The 13,215-nt window shown below is 44.9% G+C and overlaps 1 protein-coding gene across 1 annotated transcript in view; it reads right to left on the reverse strand.

The window, feature by feature from the left end:
• Positions 1-13,215, reverse strand: part of ELP3 (elongator acetyltransferase complex subunit 3) — a 210,073-nt gene that overhangs the window by 33,544 nt on the left and 163,314 nt on the right. Inside the window, exons 12-14 of the mRNA XM_040348125.1 lie at positions 12,828-12,893; positions 9,048-9,275; positions 2,952-3,033 (exon numbers count right to left, since the gene is read on the reverse strand). Of these exons, the coding sequence (XP_040204059.1) occupies positions 2,952-3,033; positions 9,048-9,275; positions 12,828-12,893 (376 nt within the window). The remainder of the gene's footprint in view (positions 1-2,951; positions 3,034-9,047; positions 9,276-12,827; positions 12,894-13,215) is intronic.

The raw sequence follows: 13,215 nt of genomic DNA on the forward strand, positions 1-13,215 counted from the left end.
AATGGTGGCACAGCGAGGCATGTAATGGTGGCACAGCGAAGCATGTAATGGTGGCACAGCGAAGCATGTAATGGTGGCACAGCGAGGCAGGCAATGGTGGCACAGCGAGGCAGGCAATGGTGGCACAGCGAGGCATGCAATGGTGGCACAGCGAGGCATGCAATGGTGGCACAGCGAGGCGAGGCATGACTATTAGGAAGGGGGTTGTCTTATACAGCGAGTATATCCCAAAACAAAAATTTTTGCTGGAAAATTAGGGGGTCGTCTTATATACGCCGGCAAATACGGTGTGTGTGTATATATATATATATATATATATATATATATATATATATATATATATATATATATATATATATATATATATATATATATATACATATATACACACACACATACATACATACATACATACACACACACACACACCCAAAGCTGTGAAAAACTATTTGCCCCCTTCCTGATTTTGTTATTTTTTCGCATATTTATTACACCTAAATGATTCAGATCAAACACATTTTAATATTACACAAAGATAACCCGAGTAATTCCAAGAAGCAGTTTTTAAATTATTTCAATTATTAAAAGGAAAAAAAAGGTGCCTGGCCTTATGTAAAAAAAGGAATTGCCCCCCTCCCATGCTAAATCATGAGTGAACTGTTATTAACCACAATTTTTTGGAAAGCCGAATTAAATGTCACTTGCCACACCCAGGCCTGATTACTGCCAGACATGTTAAATCAAGAAATCGCATAAAAAGAAGCTGTCTGACAAAGTGAAGCACGCCAACAGACAGAGCTGCACGATTCTGGAAATAACGAGAATCACGATTATTTTGCTTACAATAAAGACTACGATTCTCAAAAACTTTTTTGCAGCGATACCTACCACGTTTCACCGAAAGTAAGACCTACCCCTATTTGAGGAGGGCTGCAATATAAGCCCTACCCTGAAAATAAGCCCTAGTTTAGACTGGTTGTGGGCTGCTGGAGTCCTCTCTATTGCTGCTGGAGTCCTCCCCTTCCCCCAGCTGTCAGTGGGGGAATTCAGCCGCCCCTCTGCAAGGCTCAGAGTGGATAGAAGAGCTCAAGCGGGTCACGGAAACACCGAGCCGCACTCAGCTGATCCCCCACCGCTCTCCTCTTTTGCCAGCTGTCATTGGGGGATCTCGGGGGCCCCGCTCCCTCTGCAAAGTTTGGAGCGGGTAAGAGAGCTCAGGCGGGTCACGGAAGTGTCGAGCCGCGCTCAGCTGATCCCCCGCTGCTCACCTCTTCTGCCAGCTGTCACCGGGGGATCTCGGGCCCCCCTCCCTCTGCAGTGCTTGTGCCAGGGAAGAATGATCAGACGGGTCACGGAAGAATAATTCCGTGACACGGTTAAATTGCAGAGACACATACCCTTTGCATTATATTCTGCTGTGGTGGCAAGGATTCTAGCAGTTTGCAAGCACTTTTGTGCTGTGCACACTGGGGATTAAATTGCAAGCCCCACCCCAAAAATAAGCCCTAGTGTGTTTTTGGTTGCAAAAATTATTATAAGACCCGGGCTTATTTTCGGGGAAACACGGTAACGTGTGGTTTGGACGTCATTTACATCGGCGGTCAAGACTTTCCTATGCAGTCACTTCTGTGTGCAAACCCATTCGGGACAGGGCACTTTAATTTTTTTTATTGTTTAATATTACAGTTTCCCTTAGAGAAGAGCGAGAGCACGCGCACGAGAGAGAGAGCGCGCACGAGAGAGAGCGCGCGCACGAGAGAGCGCGAGAGCGCACGCACAAGAGAGGGAGAGCACGCAAGAGAGTGCTGCTTGCATTGCTGCAGAGGTTGAAGGGGGTGGGGGGGGGGTCAGCCGGTCAGTGCTCAGACCATACGCCGCACACTGCATCAATTTGGTCGTCCCAGAAGGAAACCTCTTCTAAAGATGATGCACAAGAAAGACGGCAAACAGTTTGCTGAAGACAAGCAGACTAAGGACATGGATTACTGGAACCATGTCCTGTGGTCTGATGAGACCAAGATAAACTTATTTGGTGTCAGATGGTGTCAGGCATGTGTGGCGGCAACCAGGTGAGGAGAACAAAGACAAGTGTGTCTTGCCTACAGCCAAGCATGGTGGTGGGAGTGTCATGGTCTGGGGCTGCATGAGTGCTGCCGGGACTGGGGAGCTACAGATCATTGAGGGAACCATGAATGCCAACATGTACTATGACATACTGAAGCAAAGCATGAGCCCCTCCCTTCAGAGACTGGGCCGCAGGGTAGTACTCAAACATGATAATGACCCCAAACACACCTCCAAGACGACCACTGTCTTGCTAAAGAAGCTGAGGGTAACGGTGATGGACTGACCAAGCATGTCTCCAGCCATAAACCCTATTTATCATCGGTGGGTTATCCTCAAATGGAAGGTGGAGGAGCGCAAGGTCTCTAGCATCCACCAGCTCTGTGATGTCATCATGGAGGAGGGGAAGAGCACTCCAGTGGCAACCTGTGAAGCTCTGGTGACTTCCATGCCCAAGAGGGTTAAGGCAGTGCCGGAAAATAATGGTGGCCACACAAAATATTGACACTTTGGGCCCAATTTGGACATTTTCACTCCGTTTTGTTGCTAGCGGTTTAGACATTAATGTCTGTGTGTTGAGTTATTTTGAGGGGACAGCAAATTTACACTCTTATACAAGCTGTACACTCACTACACAACATTGTAGATACAAAGTGTAATTTCTTCACTGTTGTCACATGAAAAGATAGAAGAAAATATTTACCTAAATGTGAGGGGTGTACTTACTTTTGTGAGATACTGTACATATATACAGACACACACACTGCATTTATATTTATAACTCTCATCATATACCTCTCTCTATTCTAAAAATTAAAAATCTCAATATATATATATATATATAATAAAACCAATCTCTAGTAGTATCATAAAACATGAAAACTCACCGGATATGACTGCAATCTTCAATGAGTCGTGCTCGTCCCGTGCTATCCTCTCTGCTTCCTCCATCAGCAACATCCCAAATCCCTGAGAGCAAAACAGACATAACATGTTACTGCATACAATTACTAAAAGCCTCTCTATCTCCAATGGTAATAGTTGACTAGCACCAGGCAGGCCGGTGGACCAATCCACTTAAGAGAACTCCCTTTGGTGGACCAACCCACTCAAAGAACCCCCCCCCCCCTCTTTGGTGAACCAATGCACTCAGAGAACCCTCCTTTGGTGGACCAACCCACTCAAAGAACCCCCCCTTTGGTGGACCAATGCACTCAGAGAAACCCCTCTTTGGTGGACCAATCCACTCAGAGAACCCCCCTTTGGTGGACCAATGCACTCAGAGAAACCCCTCTTTGGTGGACCAATCCACTCAGAGAACCCCCACTTTGGTGGACCAATGCACTCAGAGAAACCCCCCTTTGGTGGACCAATGCACTCAGAGAAACCCCCCTTTGGTGGACCAATCCACTCAGAGAAACCCCCCTTTGGTGGACCAATGAACTTCGAGAAACCCCCCTTTGGTGGACCAATCCACCCAGAGAACCCCCCCTTTGGTGGACCAATGCACTCAGAGAAACCCCCCTTTGGTGGACCAATCCACTGAGAGAAACCCCCTTTGGTGGACCAATCCACTGAGAGAAACCCCCCTTTGGTGGACCAATGCATTCAGAGAACCCCCCTTTTGGTGTAACAACCCACTCAGAGAAACCCCCCTTTGGTGGACCAATGCACTCAGAGAAACCCCCGTTTGGAGGACCAATGCACTCAGAGAAACCCCCCTTTGGTGGACCAATCCACTCAGAGAAACCCCCCTTTGGTGGACCAATGCACTCAGAGAACCCCCCCTTTGGTGGACCAATGCATTCAGAGAACCCCCCTTTTGGTGGACCAACCCACCCAAAGAACCCCCCTTTGGTGGACCAATCCACTCAGAGAAACCCCCCTTTGGTGGACCAATGCATTCAGAGAACCCCCCTTTTGGTGGACCAATCCACTCAGAGAAACCCCCCTTTGGTGGACCAATGCATTCAGAAAACCCCCCTTTTGGTGGACCAATCCACTCAGAGACCCCCCCCCCCTTTGGTGGACCAATCCACTCAGAGAACCCCCCGTTTGGTGGACTAACGCACTCAAAGAACCTTCCCCTTTGGTGGACCAATCCACTCAGAGAACCCCCCCTTTGGGGGACCAACCCCACTCACAGAACCCCCCCCCTTTGGTGGACCAACCCACTCAGAGAACCTCCTCTTGTGGACCAAACCCCCTCTTTTCTACACTGGAACAATGAACGTTTACATCGGACACTTTATGAAAGTAGGTGCTTCTGGACATTCGACCAATGGTGAGAAGAATAAGTGAAGTGAACTCCTGCGCTGTCTAGAGTGAAGGGACAAGTGAAAAGTGGGGATACTGCTGCAAATAAAAAAGAGGTCTACCTCGATAGACAAAAAGTGATAATTGTAACAAGTGAAATATTTGCGCTGTAAAGTGTTATACAAATTAATGTGTGTGTGCATATAACCACATACATAAACAAGTACAAAAAATGGGTGGGGAAAGTCCAAAAAAGGGGAGTGACACTAATATACCAGTAAACAATATTGTTGAATAGTCCTTAATCGAGGGCACAGTGCTGAAGAGGTCCAGGTACAACAAAATCCAACCATGTAGGGGTGCAGTTCATCAATACTTAATCCAATCAATAACGTTGTGAAGTGAAAAATGTTGAAAAACACAACAATAAAATATAAAAATAGAAATAAAAATAAAAATAAAAATAAGGGTCAAAGTATTTCAGAAGAAGGAGGCCTTGTATCCAAAAAGGGTGAAAGATAGAGAGTGAGCCGTAACCAAGATCTCATATATGCACCTCTAGTGATCCCAGCAGCTCACCTCTAATCTGGCAAGCTGGATTGAATCAGCCTGATCCTGATGGGTGTGGTCCGTTGTTGGATATCACATACGGGTCTCCATAAAGTGTATTACATGAAAAAGTAAAAGGGTAGAAACCAAATGGTGTGATAACGTCACAGAGAGGGGTAGCAATGTCTTCTGATTTAAACCAGTGGAGATGCACTCACATGTGGGTGAAAAAACTGGGGCTCTTATCCACGAACGCCGAGCTCGTCAGTCCCTCCTTCCTCTCCCTTACTGATTCTCCAAGGTTAGGAGTCCCGTGTCCCCAATGGTTCACGAATCGGCTCTTGTTATGTATGAGGATCTCGGTAGTGTATGTGGGGTAAGAGAGAAGGACAAGCCTGATCGTGTGATATCATCAACAATAAACAAAAACCCCCCAGGAATGCCCAGGTAGTAATGCACTCACATGAACAATATAACATAAAAGACCTTCCTCCACGAGTGCGGACTCGCAATAAATCTGTGCCTCCAACACTTCCCCTCTATCTGTGGCTCAGTCCGGACACTCAGATGTGGCAGTCATACATGGGGGGAAGTGGAATAGACAACCACAGCGTAGCCCAATCAGACGTGAAAAGTTTATTTAAAAGCACTTAAAAACTCACATTTAAAATCGAAATTGCTGCATCAATCCGACGAGTGGCGAACTCGTATGTCCAGTGGTCGGATGCTGGAGTGTGTCAAGCCCTCCAATCCCGACGCGTATCGTCAACATGTGACTTCATCAGGGGATCATCCCCTGATGAAGTCACATGTTGACGATACGCGTCGGGATTGGAGGGCTTGACACACTCCAGCATCCGACCACTGGACATACGAGTTCGCCACTCGTCGGATTGATGCAGCAATTTCGATTTTAAATGTGAGTTTTTAAGTGCTTTTAAATAAACTTTTCACGTCTGATTGGGCTACGCTGTGGTTGTCTATTCCACTTCCCCCCATGTATGACTGCCACATCTGAGTGTCCGGACTGAGCCACAGATAGAGGGGAAGTGTTGGAGGCACAGATTTATTGCGAGTCCGCACTCGTGGAGGAAGGTCTTTTATGTTATATTGTTCATGTGAGTGCATTACTACCTGGCATTCCTGGGGGGTTTTTGTTTATTGTTGATGATATCACACGATCAGGCTTGTCCTTCTCTCTTACCCCACATACACTACCGAGATCCTCATACATAACAAGAGCCGATTCGTGAACCATTGGGGACACGGGACTCCTAACCTTGGAGAATCAGTAAGGGAGAGGAAGGAGGGACTGACGAGCTCGGCGTTCGTGGATAAGAGCCCCAGTTTTTTCACCCACATGTGAGTGCATCTCCACTGGTTTAAATCAGAAGACATTGCTACCCCTCTCTGTGACGTTATCACACCATTTGGTTTCTACCCTTTTACTTTTTCATGTAATACACTTTATGGAGACCCGTATGTGATATCCAACAACGGACCACACCCATCAGGATCAGGCTGATTCAATCCAGCTTGCCAGATTAGAGGTGAGCTGCTGGGATCACTAGAGGTGCATATATGAGATCTTGGTTACGGCTCACTCTCTATCTTTCACCCTTTTTGGATACAAGGCCTCCTTCTTCTGAAATACTTTGACCCTTATTTTTATTTTTATTTCTATTTTTATATTTTATTGTTGTGTTTTTCAACATTTTTCACTTCACAACGTTATTGATTGGATTAAGTATTGATGAACTGCACCCCTACATGGTTGGATTTTGTTGTACCTGGACCACTTCAGCACTGTGCCCTCGATTAATGACTATTCAACAATATTGTTTACTGGTATATTAGTGTCACTCCCCTTTTTTGGACTTTCCCCACCCATTTTTTGTACTTGTATATGTATGTGGTTATATGCACACACACATTAATTTGTATAACACTTTACAGCGCAAATATTTCACTTGTTACAATGGTGAGAAGAGTAGTATCAAATCCTCAGCCTTTTTTAGTTTAACCCATTGAGCACAATACAATAAACATTCCCTGGCAATCAATTTGTTAAATTCTTAACCCAGAACTTGCCGTTTACAACTTTCAATGTTGTTGTCTCCTGATCTCCGAGTTCTACTTTCCCTGAAATTGCACTCTTTGCATGAAAGCGTAACCGTGAATAGAGCTTTCTTCAGCCACTATGTTAGCTTGAAGAAGGGAGGGGGAGGAGGAGGCATTTTCAAAGTCAGACCAGTGAAGACGACTCTCATAAGGAAACATGGATTTTCACACGTCATGCGACATAAGCTATTTTGTAGACGCTATTAGGTAGATTCACAAAGAGTTAGGCCGGCTTATCAGTAGATAAGCCGACCTAACTCAGAATCTACGCCGACATAAGTTTAAGCGTATGCTCAAACAGAGATACGCTTAAACCTATCTAAGATATGACGGCTTGCGCCGTCCTATCTTAGATTGCAATATTTTGGATGGCCGCTAGGTGGCGCTTCCATTGCGGTCGGCGTAGATTATGTAAATGAGATTGTTCGCCGATTCCCGAACGTACGCCCGGCTGCCGCAGTCGATTTACGCCGTTTCCGTAAGGCCTTAGGCGGCCTAAAGTTATTCCACCTATGAAGTGGAATAACAATGTTAAAGTATGGCCGCCGTGCCCGCCGCGAGGTTCGAATTTTTTACGTCGTTTGCGTAAGTCGTCCGCGAATCGGGAGTTTCGTCGTTTACGTCCACGTCGAAATCAATATGCCCGTACGGCGTACTTAGCCGCAATGCGCACTGGGAAATGTAGGCGCCCGGCGCATGCGCAGTAGCAAAAAAACGTCAAAAACGTGAGGTCAAGCCTCATTACCATGAAACACGCCCCCCCCAACCCATTTGAATTAGGCGCCCTTACGCCCGCTCGTTTTAGGCTACGCCGCCATAAATTAGCAGGTAAGTAGATTGAGAATCATTACTAGCCTAGCTAATTTACGGCGGCGTAGCCTAAACACACTAAGCTACGCCGCCGTAACATTACACCAATGTACCTGAACCTACCTATATAACTTTTGCACAAACCAATTAATACACATTTTTTGTGATTTATTTTACCAAAAATATGTAGAAGAATACATATTGGCCTAAACTGATGAAAAAAAAAAAACATTTTAATTTTATTTGGGATAATGGCAAAAAGTAAAAAAAAATTATTTTTTTTCAAAATTTACACTTTTTTTTGTTTATACCGCAAACAAGCAGAGGTGATCAAATACCACCAGAAGAAAGCTCTATTTGTGGGGAAGAATAAGTAGAACTTCTTACTTTATTGGTGGGATGGTGGCCCCCATGGAGGAATAGCCAATGAATTTATTGGTGGGATGGTGGCCCCCATGGAGGAATAGCCAATGAATTTATTGGTGGGATGGTGGCCCCCATGGAGGAATAGCCAATTCATTTATTGGTGGGATGGTGGCCCCCATGGAGGAATAGCCAATTCATTTATTGGTGGGATGGTGGCCCCCATGGAGGAATAGACAATTAATTGATTGGTGTCAATGGGATAGTGGCCCCAATGGAAGAATTGCCCCTTAATTTATTGGTGGGATGGTGGCCCCCATGGAGGAATAGCCAATTTATTGGTGGGATGGTGGCCCCCATGGGGGAATAGCCAATTTATTGGTGGGATGGTGGCCCCCATGGAGGAATAGCCAATTCATTTATTGGTGGGATGGTGGCCCCCATGGAGGAATAGACAATTAATTGATTGGTGTCAATGGGATAGTGGCCCCAATGGAATTGCCCCTTAATTTATTGGTGGGATGGTGGCCCCCATGGAGGAATAGCCAATTCATTTATTGGTGGGATGGTGGCCCCCATGGAGGAATAGCCAATTCATTTATTGGTGGGATGGTGGCCCCCATGGAGGAATAGCCAATGAATTTATTGGTGGGATGGTGGCCCCCATGGAGGAATAGCCAATTAATTTATTGGTGGGATGGTGGCCCCCATGGAGGAATAGCCAATTAATTGATTGGTGCCAATGGGATAGTGGCCCCAATGGAAGAATTGCCCCTTAATTTATTGATGTCAGTGGAACAGCAGCCCCCATGGAAGTATAGAATTCTCCTCCCCTAAGATCCACTCTCAATCATTATTGCCACACACGACTTCTCTCCACTTACCTGGTGCTGGAACTTGGACGGGTCTCGACTGCTGATGGGCACCACACTGCCATAGACGTGAAGCTCTCTCACTATGGACACTCCTCCCTTCAGCTCAGGTCTGAAGGACTCTGGTGAGCATTTCCGTAGACGCAATAGGCCAATGAGAATGTCCTGCTCTGGGTCTTCATAGGACAGGAAGGTCTCCCAACCACCATTGGCCACATAGTCTCTCCGAATTAGTTCCACCTGGACAAGAGGAGGAGGAACATTATCACATATCCAACCTTGTTACTATATGGCTGTACAATCTCCCTTATCCTGGGCTCCGGCCATAGATGGACTGTATACCGTATATATACTCGAGTACAGGGCTCGACAAATCCCGGGCGCCAGGTCGCCATGGCGACTAGAAATGGTGTCCTGGCGACTTGGCTTGGAAGGTGGGCTGGCGCCATCTGGTGGTAAACCGTTGGTATTACAAGTTATTACCACCAGATGTGTGAGCTGGCGCAATCTGGTGGTGGCCGTTGGTATTACAAGTTAAGCATTACAAGTTAAACAGCAATTCTAATTTTGTGGTAAAATAGGTGCCTCAGCTTATATTCGGGTCGGCTTATACTCGAGTATATACGATAATAATAATAATAATATGATCAGTTGAAATAAAAAAAAAACAGTGTTAAGTTTCCTTTAACCACTTAAGGACCCCTTCACGCCGATATACGTTGGCAGAACGGCAGGGCTGGGCACAATCACGTATGGGTATGTCCTCTTTAAGAGCCCAGCTGTAGGGTCGCTCGCGACCCGGTCCGAAGCTCCGTGACCGCGGGACCCGATTGACGCCGGTGTCCCGCGAACGGTCACAGGAGCTGAAGAACGGGGAGAGGTGAGTGTAAACACACCTTCCCCGTTCTTCATTGTGGCAATGTCAGTGATCGCTGATCGCCGCCATTAGTAGTAAAAAAAATGCCATAAAACTATCCCCTATTTTTTTAAACGCTATAAATTTTGCGCAAAACCAATCGATAAACGCTTATTGCGATTTTTTTTTTACCAAAAACAGGTAGAAGAATACGTATCGGCCTAAACTGAGGAAAAACTTTTTTTTTTTATATCTTTTTTGGTGGATATTTATTATAGCAAAAAGTTAAAAATATTGTTTTTTTTTTTAAATTGTCGCTTTATTTTTGTTTATAGCGCAAAAAATAAAAACCGCAGAGGGGATCAAATACCACCAAAATAAAGCTCTATTTGTGGGGGGAAAAAAAGAATGCCAATTTTGTTTGGGAGCCACGTCGCACGACCGCGCAATTGTCAGTTAAAGCAACGCAGTGCCGAATCGCAAAAAGGGGCAAGGTCCTTAACCTGCATAATGGTCCGGGTCTTATGCGGTTAATACTGTCCGGAAAAAATGTAATGCTCATGCATTGGTGTCAGTGTTGGGAATAGTGCCTCAAATCAGTGCGAGGAATAGTGCCCCCAATGGCCAGATAAAAGGCTGGCAAAAGGGCCACCTCCGGCCGTGGTATGGAGACCACTGTAGTAGAAGATCCAGTATAACCGTAGTTTTAAAAAGCTCCCCTCGCCCCCTGGCATATCAATTTTACAATATGCCATTATAGGTTGTCACATGAATGCACAGCAAGGCAAATGATAATAATAATAATATTGCAAGTCAGCCGTCAGCAGGAAGTCCCCTGTCCCGCACACTTATTCAATGTATGACAGCCGATTTTCCCCGGTTGGCCCTCTCCAAGCTGACCGGCCTGATCAGCTGCCCGCCGCCTGACTATGTATTACAAATGAGATTTAACAAAAAAAAAAAAATGTACTCCGATTGCTTTTTCCCCTCACTTGGCCAGATGACTTTCAATTCCATTGGGATGAGCGCTCTACCTTGACGGAGGGTGCTGCGTTGGCGTAGTCACTAATGATAATCATTTATATGAGGTCTATGACAACGCCGCACACCTCCGCTGGCTTTTGTGCTGAATCACACAGAAATTAATTCAGCGGTGACGTGGCGGGGAATTCTTTGCGGTGGCCGGGGGACACACAGGTCTGTTGTTGGGATGCTCATATACAGTGCATCCGGAAAGTATTCACAGCACTTCGCTTTTTCCACATTTTGTTATGTTACAGCCTGTAACGGAATGGCCCGTGATACCCAGAGACTTTTTAAGGATGGGGGGGGGGTACTCCTGTGCCAGCTTCACTAATGACTCTTGGGTCTAGGGTCATCCTATGTCCATTAGGGGCATAGGATGACTGAGAACTGATATCATGAATTACATAGGATGGGACAATAATGATAATTCATGTATTGCAGGATATCTTGAAATATTACAAGTTGCTAATTCTGACCACAACAGGTCAATAGGAGAGTGTCTCCTTCAATGTGGAACATAGACTGTTGAGGTGCCAATTAAGTCTGCTACTGTTAAGATGTTAATCGCCTCCAGCTACCTGGCTGTAATGATGAAAGCTTGCTGCGATTGCATTCTATTGTCTATTGTGTTAATTAAGCCTGGCTCCAAAGATATTTCATGGTGCTATGCTAACTAACCCTGTATTGTGTGAAAGTTCTATTGATGCTAATATGTGTTGTGAGTTAACACACTCTAAAAGTCATGATGTCTGCCATGTCAGCTATAGTAATTGACTCATGTAGATTCGGTGCCAGAAAGTCTGACTTGCATCTAAAGGAATGTGTATTGAAGTTCCTTGTGTCATGTTGTGGGTGGAGTTGAGTCATTGTCCATATTTGGTTGCTAACTGTATAAGAAGAGCTGAGTTTACCATTAAAGTAGTCATTCTGTTTGGAACCAGAGAACAGAGCTTATGTCTCGTTATTCTGGGAAAATCCATATGGATCGTGTCTGCTGGATTGTGGAGTGTCGGATAAGCTGTCTTGGGTTGGTGGAATGGAATATGGTAAACGGCGTTAACCCCTGACCGTTACACAGCCTTATTCCAAAATTAATTAAATTCATTATTTTCCTCAAAATTCTACAAACCATACTCCATAATGACAATGTGAAAGAAGTATGTTTGAAATCTTTGCAAATTTATTAAATAATAAAAAAAATAAAAATATTCCATATACACAAGTGTGCACAGCCTTTGCGCAATACTTTGTTGAAGCACCTTTGGCACCAATTACAGCCTCAAGTCTTTCGGAGTATGATGATCCTGCAGTTAAACAGGTACAACTTATGTAGGAGGATTGGTTTCATTTCTGTGTATCACCTGAGGACAGTCACATCACTGGGTATATGTGAGGGTTTACAACTATTTTAAGGCCTTGCTTGCACAGTTGGGACAGGAAACGGTACAAAACAGGCAGCCAAGTCACGGTTTTACCACCCTCTGACTGCCTAACTGCGGGTTAGCACGGCCAGCAGCCATGTTAGTACACAATTTCAAGGTCAAAATCTATGCCCATTAACGTGAATGGGGCCCACACACGACCGTGTATAATGCACGTGATTGTGGCACAGCGCTGCAGCATTTTAAGGGTTAACACAAGCCGCGAGGAGGTGACATATCACTTTTGAAGCCACCACTTAGATGCCTCTGAAAAGTACTCCACCGCGGATCGTGGCAAGGATGTAAAGTTGACTTCCTGGAGATATAACAGGCAGGAAGTGACGCCAACTTCCCCCCAGCAAAAAAAAAAAACTGACCCCTTCACTAATCTATCCATAATAAACAAAAAGTTGTTTTATTGTTTACAAAGCTTTCCTGGATATCATCTCTCTTTGTGACAATTATCTGATGAGATGCTGTAGACAGTACCTGATACGGTCGGAGTTTGTGATGAATTTCTTGGATCCCCACTTCTCTGGTTCTTACGTCACGGCACTGTACAAAAGAGCACATGAATGAATGCAAGAATTATTATGTATATATATATATACACACACATACAGTGCCTTGCAAAAGTATTCACCCCCTTTGGCTTTTTACCTATTTTGTTACATTACAGCCTTTAGTTCATTTTTTATCTGAATTCTATGTGATGGATCAGAACACAATAAATTGGTGAAGTAAAATTAGAAAAATAAATACATAAAACAATTTTTCAGAAATAAAAAGCTCTGGTGCCACCAATTACCTTCAGAAGTCACATAATTAGTGACATGATGCCCACCTGTGTGCAATCTAAGTGTCACATGATCTGTCA

Source organism: Rana temporaria, chromosome 4 (genome assembly GCF_905171775.1).
Source record: "Rana temporaria chromosome 4, aRanTem1.1, whole genome shotgun sequence".
Lineage (NCBI taxonomy): Eukaryota > Metazoa > Chordata > Amphibia > Anura > Ranidae > Rana > Rana temporaria.